At 35.1% G+C, this 13,615-nt stretch overlaps 1 protein-coding gene across 1 annotated transcript in view; it reads left to right on the forward strand.

Annotated features, from left to right (window-relative positions):
- cep290 (centrosomal protein 290) overlaps positions 1-13,615 on the forward strand; it is a 32,492-nt gene that overhangs the window by 7,782 nt on the left and 11,095 nt on the right. The window contains exons 11-33 of the mRNA XM_079859768.1: positions 1,867-1,989; positions 3,712-4,005; positions 4,874-5,036; positions 5,203-5,303; positions 5,387-5,453; positions 5,580-5,692; positions 5,770-5,854; positions 5,934-6,067; positions 6,966-7,130; positions 7,214-7,363; positions 7,453-7,568; positions 7,754-7,856; positions 7,950-8,180; positions 9,354-9,527; positions 9,605-9,716; positions 9,852-10,057; positions 11,390-11,541; positions 11,643-11,754; positions 11,954-12,409; positions 12,655-12,819; positions 12,918-13,025; positions 13,109-13,243; positions 13,339-13,602. Of these exons, the coding sequence (XP_079715894.1) occupies positions 1,867-1,989; positions 3,712-4,005; positions 4,874-5,036; positions 5,203-5,303; positions 5,387-5,453; positions 5,580-5,692; positions 5,770-5,854; positions 5,934-6,067; positions 6,966-7,130; positions 7,214-7,363; positions 7,453-7,568; positions 7,754-7,856; positions 7,950-8,180; positions 9,354-9,527; positions 9,605-9,716; positions 9,852-10,057; positions 11,390-11,541; positions 11,643-11,754; positions 11,954-12,409; positions 12,655-12,819; positions 12,918-13,025; positions 13,109-13,243; positions 13,339-13,602 (3,729 nt within the window). The remainder of the gene's footprint in view (positions 1-1,866; positions 1,990-3,711; positions 4,006-4,873; positions 5,037-5,202; positions 5,304-5,386; positions 5,454-5,579; positions 5,693-5,769; positions 5,855-5,933; positions 6,068-6,965; positions 7,131-7,213; positions 7,364-7,452; positions 7,569-7,753; positions 7,857-7,949; positions 8,181-9,353; positions 9,528-9,604; positions 9,717-9,851; positions 10,058-11,389; positions 11,542-11,642; positions 11,755-11,953; positions 12,410-12,654; positions 12,820-12,917; positions 13,026-13,108; positions 13,244-13,338; positions 13,603-13,615) is intronic.

Genomic DNA, 13,615 nt, shown 5'->3' on the forward strand with positions numbered 1-13,615 from the left:
GCATGCAAATATGGCAAATTTTCTCAGTAGTACACTGTTATTGTTTTCTTTTGGTTTTACCTGTTTATCAGTTCTGAAGAATAGTTTAAATAGTTGTCTTTGTGCCAGACTCTTTCAACCAACAACTTCTGAGTTAATGATCCAAGAAAAATGTTTTTGTTTGTTTGTTTTTTTTTTTTTTTTTTTTTACATTGTGCTGTCACGCATCTACAATGGAATTCAGCTTGTATGCATTCTAAGAAATATAGATGGAAAAATTCTTGGGCTTTGTAAATTTGTAAAAAAAAATAAAAAATTATAATCGTGTATATCGATATTTTATGTCAAAAGCTCCCAAATGAACCCAAACGAACATAACTTTTGTAAAAATTTTGTGGCAGACGAGTACATCATTGAATAGACATTACAAAAAGTGCCTTTAGAAGTCAATATGAGAAGTCAAATATAATATAATATTCTCAAATTCGTGTTTTTATAGCATAATTTACAAAAAATCTATTTTATAATCAATTGTACTAACTTAAAGGTCCCGTTCTTCGTGATCCCATGTTTCAAACTTTAGTTAGTGTGTAATGTTGTTGTTAGAGTATAAATAATATCTGTAAAATTATAAAGCTCAAAGTTCAATGCCAAGCGAGGTATTTTATTTAACAGAAGTCGCCTACATCGAACGGCCTGATTGGACTACATCCCTCTACTTCCTTCTTTAATGACGTCACTAGAACCGTTTTTTGACTAACCTCCGCCCACAGGAATACACAAAAAAGGGGCCGTGGTCTTGTTGCGCTCCCACGGAGAAGAGGAAGAGTTGCGTTTGTAGAGTGTGTTTGTCGCCATGTCGTCAAGACACTGTTATTTTCATCCCGGAGTCCAATCACCTTTGTTTGGCCTTCCCAACGGGCAACGTGCGCTAAGCTGCTGTCGAATCGCAACACAGGAACCGCTGGCACAATCAGAACTCGTTACGTATTTCTGAAGGAGGGACTAAATAGAGCAAGGAAGTCATCAGCCTGTTTTTAGGACAGTGAAAACAGCGGTATACAGATAAGTAAATTGTGTGATACTGTGTTTTTTTACACGCGAAACATGAACACATGTTATATTGCACACTGTAAACACAATCAAAGCTTCAAAAACACACAAAAAAACGGGACCTTTAAGATGTTCCTGGAAAATGCATGAGAATATTTTCTAAGGGCTAGTTCACACTGCCCCAAAATAAAGAATAAACTCCAGACACAAATAAAGATCACATAATCTCATTGTGAGAGCAAAATCACTCAAAAGCACTTATGCTTTTAATATTAATGTTGCATAACAAATTAAATAATGATGACATAATGATACTATTATGACTCTGAACAAGTTGAAACAAAACATCTATAAAAGAAAGTCGTTATGAATGTTTTCACAAAGCCTATAATCATTTACTTTGGAATTACTGTTTGTTTGAATAGATGTGGTACCTGATGGAAAAGATCCAAAACGTTGAATAGCTTGTAATTAAAGTAGCTCAAGTTACTGTCTGGTTTGAAACACCATGACTTCGGTGAAAATCAGTGCCAAATGTCTAAGCCCGCAGAAGGTATCATACATCCTAGCAGCGCCGTCCCTAGATGGGTGAAAGGTAGTGACAATTTTTGCGCAATTTCTACTGAGGGGGGCCCACAGCAACATCCCGCACCTGGATACCCTAACTACGGCCCTGCATCCTTGCAACCTATAGACCAGCAATGCCCTAAACAGTCAAATACAAAATACACAATGAGTCTAATAAGGGAAATGAGGGAATAAAAAAGGTTTATTCTTTTGGTAGTTTAGGAAGTTCTACATGCTGTAACTGTCATGTGTTTGTGTCGGTTTCAGAGTGTTTTATCAGTGAAAGAAATGGAAATTTTGGAGTATCAACAGATGATCAGAGATTTGAGGGAGAAACTTCGAGCTGCTCAGATGGACTCCGACAAAAGCAACATTATCGCACTGCAGCAGGTTAGTCAGATATCATATCTCACAGCTCTCTATCCTGAAAAAGGTTGAACACTAGGGGTGTCAATATGTACTTATCAAATGTTCGATTTGTCATTTATAATATGTAATTATATGTTTGGTGTCAGTAAAGATGTCAAAAGATTTGTATTTCAATCAATGCTGTTATTTTGAGCTTTCTGTTAATCAAAGAATCTTGGGAAAATGTATCACTGAAATATTAACCAGCACAACTGTTTTCAACATCGATAATAAGAAATGTTTCTTGAGCAGCAAATCAGCATTAGAAACATTTTTGAAGGATCATGTGACACTGAAGACTGGAGTAATGATGCTGGAAATTCAGCTTTGTCATTACATGAATAATTTTCAAATATTTTTAAACAGTTATCTCACAATATCACTGTTTTTACTGTATTTTTGATCAAATAAATGCAGCCTTGGTGAGCATGAGAGACTTCTTTCAAATACATAAAAAGTCTTAATACCGGCCCCAAACTTTATTTTTTTATTTATTTGTTTGTTGAATTTAATATTATATTTGTAATATGTAAGTATACATATTACATTTGTGTTTTGATTAAAAATCGATATAATTATTAAATTATCAAGCAAAATTAATTTCATTAATCAGGTGATGGCATTCATTGTAAAACTCACTTAGTCATGGTTTTTATTCTTTCTCTCATATACATTTTTATTTATCAACCAAACTCATATTACTTCAAATTTAGTTAATTTTTTCCCCCTATTAATTAGGATAGATTTATCTTAGGCCTTTTTCACACATCCTGCGTTTGCAGTGTGACAGCGTTTAGTAATTTCTGAGTTATGACACTGCCTTTAATTGCGGTGATTAATAAAATGAGTATTAGAAGTTGGCCTTTGATAATTTTGACAAACTTGTTTATTGTGAAATTTAATTTACGTGAGTAAGACGTGAATGAATTTATAAGGAATGGAACAAAAACCCCAAAATGTAGCTATAAACTGCTCAAATCATCTGGATTCAGTCAGATTTTCTGAATAGAACATGTTTATGCGCTTGTCATGTGGACCGTAGCCCACCAGATGTATTGTTTTAAACAATGTGTCCCACTTTTATTTTATGTTTTCTTCATAATAGTCTGTATTGCAAAATATTGTGTTGATAACACCGATCTAGATAGATAGATGGATATATAGAAGTGCTTGATCAATAGGTTTTTAGTGCATTTCAATGTGTTTTCTCTTAAGTTTAGTACATGACGCATGACAGAAATATTTTCAGTGGCATAACTCACCATCGCCACTGTGATGCTTCTGAGAACACAGCATGAATGCTGTAGCCTGTTAATATGAGCGCTGAAACTGGCCACAGACGTGAGATGTGTGAAACAGGCCTCAGATCTATGCTAATGCCTTGCCAATTTGGCTTAGCTTGTGTGCTTTATTATGTCTGTCTCTCTATTTGTGTATTCTTTTTGATGCACGCTCGTTTTAATCGTTACTACCTCCTTTCAAATGCTTCATTGGCTTGCAAATGTTTCCTATTTCCATTCTCTCTCCTTTGCGACTCGGCCGAGTCAGGTCATATATGAACTGTGTGCTGTGAGTATCTCTGTTTCTCATTTCCTTTGCTTTATGTGTCATTCATCTGTCTTCATTCATTGTTTCCGTCATATTGGTTCATCTCATTCTATCCCAGTTCAAAGATGTCACTGACTTTGTGTTTGACTTCAAAAGGCTGTGCAAGAGAGGGACAACCAGATCAAGATGCTGTCAGAGCAAGTCGAGCAGTACACAACAGAAATGGAAAAAAACGCTCTGCTCGTCGAGGAGCTGAAAAAACCATTGAAGAAAGAAAAAGGTCATGTTAGTGTGCAGCAGCGTAGGTTGGAGGACTTGAGCAGTAAACTGCTAGTGGCTGAGAGGAGAGCTCTGGAGGCCGAGCGTGCCGCCCAACTGGCTGAACGTGACGCCAGGGACAAAGACAAAGAACTCAATGACACCCTCAGTCGAATCCGTCTCTATGAGTCTGTGAGTTTATACCTTGGCACTTACCTTCAGTATTGTAAAATTCACTGCCGTTACAAAGTCAAAATACTTTTTGGGGTTTCTATAAATAGTCTGAGGTTTGGTTGACAATTAGTTACTCTATTTTCCAATAGCATCTTCAACTCAATAAGGTCACAAAGCATCTAGGAACAATATGAGCCAAAGGATCTGTTCCTTATAAGCTCACGTATACATTTGTTTGTTTTTTCATGGAATCTTCAAAAAAAAAAAATTGAAAACAAAAAAGGTCAATAAATTTACATGAATTCAAGTTTTAAAAATGTATATATTAATTAGCTAATATTACTATTTGCTCAAGCAGCTTCAAAAAAGTTTCTATTAATATGATCATCAACTGTTTTATTCATACTTTGATCTGTCGCATCTACCTTTGTGACAAAACTCATATTTATCGAAAATAATATGTGTGGATAAATGTCATATTTATACTTTTTCATTTTAAAACTAAACATTATACATTTAATGAGTAAAATGATATATGTGTGAATATGGTTATCAACAGTTTCATAATTTTTGTTGTTCTGTTGCATCTATCTTCGTGACCACTAGCTAAAGATAATGATATTTTTGTTCATATAATCAGGTTGTATCTGAGTTAATAATGCAATTTAAAAATATATATATTATCACACTATAGTCTAGCAATAAAGTTTTTGGGTGGCTTCTCTTTTGGTGTAACTTTTACAATGTCTGACATAAGTAGCAACACTTGATCACAAATAATTAAAGAGTTAAACATTTAGAAAACAACAAGGGGACACTTAAGCTTATAGAAAGTTATCTTATGCCTACATAGACGTTTGTCTTGAAGCACTTCACTGTCTTTCAGGGGACGGATGGTTTGGAAGCTGCAATCACTGAGATCAAAGAATGTAAAAATCAAATCCGAGTGAGAGACCGGGAGATAGAAGCCATGATAAAAGAGATTAACCAGCTGGAGATCAAAATCAACAATTTACTAGACGAGAATGAAGACCTACGAGAACGGCTGGGTAATTTTCTTCAACCTGCTTATTATTTTAAGTTTTCCATCATGGATCTGGCTCATTTACTGTATCTCTGTTTTTACCTACATCTAGATATAAAGATTGTTTTCATATCCCATATTGATTTTGCTAATCAGCTTTGACCCTCATTGGGATCATGTTCCCTCACCAGGATTAAATCCAAAGGAAGAACTGGATTTGAGTGAATTTCAGAGATCAAAGGTTTTGAAGCAGAGACAGTACAAAGCAGAGAACCAGGTCCTGCTGAAAGAGGTAAAACTTAATCTCTATGGTCTGGCTTTGGTCCGTTATCCCATTTTAATTTTGTCTGTGACTTTTAACGGGACTCTCCTTAGATTGAGCGCCTTGAGGAGGAAAGGCTCGAGCTGAAACAACGCATTCGTGCGCTGGTTAAGGACAAAGGTGAGATCTTAACTCCAAGATGCTACATATCAGTTATAGACTCATGTCCTATTCACATAAACAGATCATTTGTTTGCATTGTAACATTATATAATAAAACCTGACAGCACATTTCCTTTTTTTAAGGCATATCGATAGTCAGTAGTTCACTGCTTGATGACAGTGTTGAAGAAAAGCCCAGCAGATCTCTTAGAGAGAGGCCTGTCTCTGGATCTACCGATGAAGAGATCAAACGCAAAGTAAGCCTTTATCAGAGAACGATGAGTTTTAACATCTTACGCGTTAAAGCTAAGCTAACAACCTGTTTGTTTCTCAGAACGAGCGTCTACAGAAAGAGCTGAGCAACAAAGAGAAAGAACTGGAGCTCAAGAGAACAGAATCTGCCCAGTTCAAGGCCAAATGTGAGAAGCATCACCGTGACCTTCCAACACTTGCAGTGTCAGGTGGTTTCTGTGGCTATAATGTTTCTCTCTCCTGCAGTGAATGAAATGCTGAATGAGAATAAACAGCTGGAGCAGGGAATGAAGGAGATCCTGCAGGCCATCCAGGACGCTCAGAACAAAACACCCACACCCACTGGCGTCAGCATTCCCAGCCTGGAGAGACTCGTCAGTGTACGTTTAGTGGGCCCACACTGAATCTGTGTAGTATTGCATTATATATATATATATATATATATATATATATATATATATATATATATATATATATATATATATATATATATATATATATATATATATATATATATATATATACACATATTATATAAGCAAAACTTTTATGTTAGATGTGATTAGTCACGATTAATCGAATTGACAACACTAATATATATAAATATAATATATATATATATATATATATATATATATATATATATATATATATATATATATATATATATTTGTATATAAAATTATACATTTAATGAGTAATGCAATATTTAATTGGAAAAATTATAGGTTTGAAAAATAATAGTAAATAATAACTTGTCATAATTAGGTAGTCATAAATTTTATGTAACTAATAAATAATATATATATATAATTATATAAAGTTTACCTCATATGTAACATTTAATTTTTAATTCATAAATAAATAATGCGTCATAATTATGCATTTTAAATAATACATTTAAATATAAAATTATACATGTAATGGTCTGTAGTAAAATGTGTTTAACTGAGCTAAGTGTGCTACACTCTTATTTGACCGTTTATTCAAAATATTTAATGAAAGCCTTTACAAAATGTAATTAAAGTGAGGGGAAAATAGATGAAAATGTAAGGGGAGACAGGCAGTCAAATTTTGCAGAAATCTACAGAGCTTTCATCAGAGTTATGCAAGCAGAGATTTTGTGCTGGTACAGTGATTAGTCATCTTGATAACTTACATTCTTGTAGTCGTCTTACATTCTTGAATATGAAGTTTTTGGTCTCTAATCTTGCAGACATTACCATTCCTAAATATCCTGTCACAACACATATGAGTGATAAATGTGTTTATCTTAAGGCGTTGGAGATGAAGTACTCAGAGGGAAAGTTTGATGCAAGCCTCCACCTGAGAGCGCAGGTAGATCAGCTGACCGGCCGTAATGAGGAGCTACGCCAGGAGTTGAAGGCTGCGAGAGAGGAGGCAGCAAACACTCTCTATCAGTTAACGAAAGCTAATGAGAAGGTATTTACTCAAAATACCAACTCAAGCATCTACTGGATTAAAAATATGGTTTTAAATTCACTGGCACACTCTCTTTTTGGTAGGTTGCTCACTTGGAAAGTGAGGTTGAATCAATGAGCAAATCAACTGGCACTTCCATCCCTTACAAGACATTAGCTCTGCCTGAAGAGATGACGCCAACTAGTGTTGAGGTCATCAACGCTCTCAATGAATACATAGTACAACTCCTACAGGTGTGTGTCAATCCCGTAACTGTTTTGTGTTATAATGGAAACCAGATGTAAGGTACATAATATTAAGACTCCCAACTGTGGATGTTCAGGAGATCAAAAACAAAGAAGATTCCATTGATCAGCTCAGTTCAGCTCTGGAAGAGTATAAAAGGAAATTTGCAGTGATGCGCCATCAACAAGGACTTCTATATAAGGAGCATCAAAGGTATGCCAAGCAATAAAGATCATTTATATTGTAAAATATCATATATATATAAGGTATGTAGAGCCAAAAATATTGTTTATATTATAATGTAATATATATATACAGTATATATATATCAATCATACATATGAATGGTAATCAATCATTAAAGCATTGTTTTAATTCACTGTGTCTGTCTGCTCCAGTGAGAGGGAGTCTTGGCAAAAAGAGATGGACTTTTTTGCAGAACTGAAATCCAAACTTGAGGAGCAAAGGGAGGTGGATGTAGTAAAAATCAAAGAGTACAATGTAAGTCTCTTAAAGACTAAGTTCATCGTAAAATCACTACATTTCTAATTTGTTCTTTAAATGATTCCCATCATCTGTTCGACTCATTTCCAGCACTGGATTGAGGCTCTTGAAAAGGACCCAAATGAGATCAGACAGGAGCTTGCTGAGACGGCTCGGAAAATGATGGTTCTCAGGGTCAACGAGAAGTGTCTGACGCGGCGTTACACGACTCTGCTTGAGCTCGAGCAACACTTGAGGAAGGAGAACGGCAAACTGAAGGATGATTTCAGACACATGGAGGCCGTGGTAACAGAAAGAATTGGCTTCCTGCAGAGGTTCAAGGTATCAGGCAACACTCATACAGATGAAAAAGAAACCTATGAATGATGGGATTTATTAGAGGCCGACTGATATGGGTTTTTTAGTGGCCGATGCTGATATCTAGTTTTGGAAAAGTTTAAAATATAAAAAAAAATATATATAACTATATAAATAACTTGTAATAAAAAAAAGTTAGCATTAAGAGAAATTGACATTTATTACAGTTTCTTTCTGCTTACAAATTAATCACAATTATTTTATTATTTATTATCACATTAATACCCTAATTGTTGGTAGAATAATAAAAAATAGAAACTAGATATTTTGTATATACAGTAATATTCTACACATATTTACAATATTTTGTACAGCATATTCATACATGGATTGCTACTATTTATATTTTGGGTAGAGAGACTCTTACAAAGGGAATCGTCATATTTTTAGGACCATGATGTCAAAAAGCTTAAAAAAGCTTATAAACAGGAGTAGCCAAAAGTGATGTCTAGCTGAGGAAAATTTACATTTTCATCCTTTATTTAAATATTATTTTAAAAAAATTGATTGTTGATTTTGTAATCATATTGAGTCATGCCAAATTGTAAAGACATACTTTTTTGTCCAGGCTGTCATACAAAGAAATGTTTACCACATGCAAAAACAAGAGAGAACCAACAAAATATTAATAGCTGTAGTCAATGGATAACTTTTCTTGTGAGTTTTTTCCTATGCATTTTTGTTTTGCATATTAAAATAAAGCCTGTAGCTGTAGCTTGCCTTTTTTGACAAAGAATTTTGTCAGATACCTTAACCAAGTATAGTGGGGGTTTTTATTACATTTTTTTACTTCATATTTAAAATGTTTAAACAATATAAAATATTTGCTTCGTATTTTGATAGTTTAATTGAATTTGTAGAGTCATGAATAGGGTCAAATCACCCCTCCTGACATCACTTTTGGCCACTACTTTATATGAATTATAAAACTTAATGTCAGCAAAATTACTGAACTGAAATAAACACTTTACGAACTCTCAACACAATATTAACAAATAATAAAAATGAATAAATAATGATTGTATTTTAAATGACAAATTTAGTTGTTTTAGTATTGTTTTGTTGTTTTTCCAAGGCATCTTTGCTGAGAGCTGTAACTGACCTCTGCTGACCTCTGTAAACTTGCTTTGCCCTCAGGAAATGGCTGCGTTTAAAATAGCCGCATTGCAGAAATCCCTTGATGGTAGTGTTTCTACATCAGAGCTGGAGAGAGCCAACAAACAATACACTGAGCTCACCATCAAGTACAGAAACCTCCTACAGAAAGACAATCACCTTGTTCAGAAGACAAACACACTGGAGCACCTAGAGGTACATCTCTTGGCAAATTACGTAAAGCAATGGAGGTCTTTCTTCATTTTTATTACAACACTCTCCTTTACTTTCAGAGGGAGAATGTGTCTTTACACGAACGCATTAACTCCATCAATAAAGAGCTTGAGATCAGCAAGGAGAAGCTTCACACATTGGAGCAGGCCTGGGAAAACTTCAGCACGACTGGTAAACGTCACTGTTAATTGATTAGACAAAAGGAATGTTGAAGCATTGTGATTTATGTCATTGAATAAAAAATTCAGTATTTTCCCTTCAGTATCCTAAAGTTGACCTATTTCCCATGATTTCGGGTGTTCACAGGTGGTGAGAACAGCATGGACAAGGCAGCCAAAGCCCTGGCCAACAGCGAGATTGTATCTGTGTCCAGACGCATCACCATGCTGGAGATGAAGGAGCTAAATGAAAGACAGCGAGCCGAACATGCTCAGAAGATGTATGAGCACCTGAGGAACTCCCTCAAACAGGTGGAAGAGCGCAACTTTGAGCTAGAGACCAAGTTTGCTGAGGTGGGTTTATTTTTTATAAAACACAGTATGCTGAACATTTAATAAGCTTTTAGGTTATTTTTATACAGCACTGTATGTTGAATATTAAATGTTAAATACTTTTATTTTTTATAAAACACAATGTTTAACATTAAATACGTTTTTACATTAATAAAACAATATGTTGTACATTTAAATGCGCTTCTATTTTATTTAAATAAAACACAAATAAAACGTTTAATAAGCTTTTGTTTTATTTTAGTAAAACAATTTTTTTTTTTTAAACAGTTTGTTGTTCTTTTAATAATCTTTCATTTTATTTTATTTTTTATAAAACACAGTATGCTGAACATTTAATAAGCTTTTAGGTTATTTTTATACAGCACTGTATGTTGAATATTAAATGTTAAATACTTTTATTTTTTATAAAACACAATGTTTAACATTAAATACGTTTTTACATTAATAAAACAATATGTTGTACATTTAAATGCGCTTCTATTTTATTTAAATAAAACACAAATAAAACGTTTAATAAGCTTTTGTTTTATTTTAGTAAAACAATTTTTTTTTTTTAAACAGTTTGTTGTTCTTTTAATAATCTTTCATTTTATTTTATTTTTTATAAAACACAGTATGCTGAACATTTAATAAGCTTTTAGGTTATTTTTATACAGCACTGTATGTTGAATATTAAATGTTAAATACTTTTATTTTTTATAAAACACAATGTTTAACATTAAATACGTTTTTACATTAATAAAACAATATGTTGTACATTTAAATGCGCTTCTATTTTATTTAAATAAAACACAAATAAAACGTTTAATAAGCTTTTGTTTTATTTTAGTAAAACAATTTTTTTTTTTTAAACAGTTTGTTGTTCTTTTAATAATCTTTCATTTTATTTTATTTTTTATAAAACACAGTATGCTGAACATTTAATAAGCTTTTAGGTTATTTTAATAAAGCACAGTATGTTGAATATTAAATGTAGAATAATTGTATTTTTTATAAAACACAATATGTTAAACATTAAATACGGTTTTATATTAATAAAACAATATGTTGTACATTAAATGCGCTTCTATTTTATTTGAATAAAACATTTCATAAAACATTTAATAAGATTTTGTTTTATTTTAGTTTTTTTTTTTAAACAATATGTTCTTTTAATAATCTTTAATTTTATTTTATTTTTATAAAACACATTATGTTGAACATTAAATAAGCTTTTATTTCATTTAATTTCCTTTTTATATCTTTTATTTTATTTTATTTTTTTAAACAGTGTGTTGAACATTTAATTCGCTAAATTTAATAATTTGCATATATGTCTGTATGGCGGTGTAGCTCACAAAACTAAACCTGGAGGCTCAGCAGATAGAGCGGGAGCTCAGGGACGAGCTGGCGGACAGCGTTAGCAAACACATCAGCGACGCTGATCGCAAGCGAATCACCGAACTGGAGAAAACCGAGGCAGAGCTGCGGATTGAAGTGTCCAAGTAAGCCTGTGGACTCAACCTGTGCACATGCTTGCTATTACAACATTATCATGAGAAAATGTACACAAACATCTGTTTTAAGAGGTTTAAAATGTTTGCAGGTTGAGGGAGGTGTCAGATGTCGCTAAAATGCAGGTGTCCGCTCTGGAGGCCAGACAGCAGTCGAGAGAGAAGGAAGTAGAAAGCCTGAGGAAACAGGTGTTGGACTACCAGGTATATTTTTCTCTTTTCAGCTGTGCACCCTTTTGATCACGCCACTAAATGCGGTCTTTGGTGTTTTATGCCCCCAACGGCGCCTTCCAGGCAGCGAGGGGATGGGTAGGTTTAAGGTTGAGGGTAGGGTTAGCTGCCTCTAAGGAGCCATTGGGGGCTTAAAACACCATCGAGCACTAAATGCACATCTCCTCCTCAGGCTCAGTCCGATGAAAAGGCCCTTATCGCCAAACTCCACCAGCACATTGTAGCTCTGCAGTTGAGCGAGACCACAGCAATCAGCCGGCTGGAGGCCGCCAACACGCGCCTGCAGAAACTCGAAGCGCAAAAGCTCAGAGTCGAACAGCAGCTGGATGCCCAGCAGCAGACGCTGTGGCACGCAAGGCAGGAGGGGCATCAGCGGGCCAGACACCTGCGCCACACCATTCAGGCCCTCCGCAGACAGTTCTCAGGGGCCTTGCCACTGGCCCAACAGGAGAAGTTTTCCAACACCATGCTCCACCTGCAGGAGGACAAGGCACGGGCCAGGGAGGAGGCACAAAAGGCGGCGGAGGAAAGGAGAGAAGCAGAAGGGAAGGCACAAGAACTGGAGCTAAAGCTGAAGGGGTTGGAGGAGCTCATAGCAACACTGAAAGATGCTAAAGGAGCGCAGAAAGTAGGTTGATTGAGTGATTCTTGAAAACATGTTTTCTTAATTTTATTGACTTTTTTTTATTATTATTTCTTTATAATAATTTCATTCATATGTATGTATTATATATATATTTAAATCTTATATCTTTTCACTTATATCTTATATCTATTCAAGGTAAGTTACTCTTATTAATAAAGGAAATTGTTCCCATAAACAGTAATTTGCACTCAGCTGCAGAATTTACAGCTTAATATCAACCCCTACAGGTGATCGAGTGGCATAGGAAACTGGAGGAAGTTCGTCTGTTAGAAATGAGGCAGAGCAGAGAGCTTAATACCCAGCGGGAAGAGATCAAATACTTAAAGAACATTATGGCGGAGCAGGAACGCACCATCAGTGGCCAGGAAGAGGAGCTGGTGCAGCAGAATAATGTCAGTATTGCATTTAAACAGGTTTCTTCTCTATTTTTACACTGTATTAAGCATACTTCAATCATGATTTCTAATAATATTTGTTATACTTGTATCAGCTTCTCGAGGAGCGGCAACTGATCTGGGATCAGAGAGAGGTGCAACTGGAGCGCCAGCTCGACTCCTATGAGAAACAGCAGAATGAAATCCTAAGCACAGCTCAGAAGGTACAGACTTGACAAATGTTTGTCACTGTATTGTGGTAAGCTGTTTACTGAACTACACTTTAACTTGTCCTGTTTGAGTTTAGTTTGAGGAAGCCACAGGCTCTCTGCCGGATCCAAATCAGCCTTTAGCGCACCAGTTAGACTACGCTCTTGGAAAAATCAAAGAGCACGTTCGTACCATCCTTGAGACAACAGCCACCTGCAAAATTCTGGAAGAGGTACTTTTTTATTCATCAAGTGATTGTGGATATTTTACCAATTGCAAACCTTGTTATTGAATTAAGATTATCTTATAAGGAGTTTCTCTGAGCAGAAGCTGAAGGAAAAAGAAGCTGCTTTGTGGACATCAGAACAGAACGTCTTATCTCGAGACAAAGTGATCAATGAACTGAGGCTTCGCCTACCAGCCGCTGCTGAGAGAGAGAAGCTCCTGGCTGACCTGAGCAAACAAGAGGACTCTGAGAGCCAGCCCACCCTAAAAGTTGCCCACCAGACCATTAATAACCTACAAGGGCGTCTGGATCAGAAAGAAGAGGTTCTCAAGAAGTACCAGAACATGTTAGCAAAGGCTCGTCAGGTGCCTATTTAAG

Source organism: Squalius cephalus (assembly GCF_949319135.1).
Source record: "Squalius cephalus genome assembly, chromosome: 23".
In the NCBI taxonomy this organism is placed as follows: domain Eukaryota; kingdom Metazoa; phylum Chordata; class Actinopteri; order Cypriniformes; family Leuciscidae; genus Squalius; species Squalius cephalus.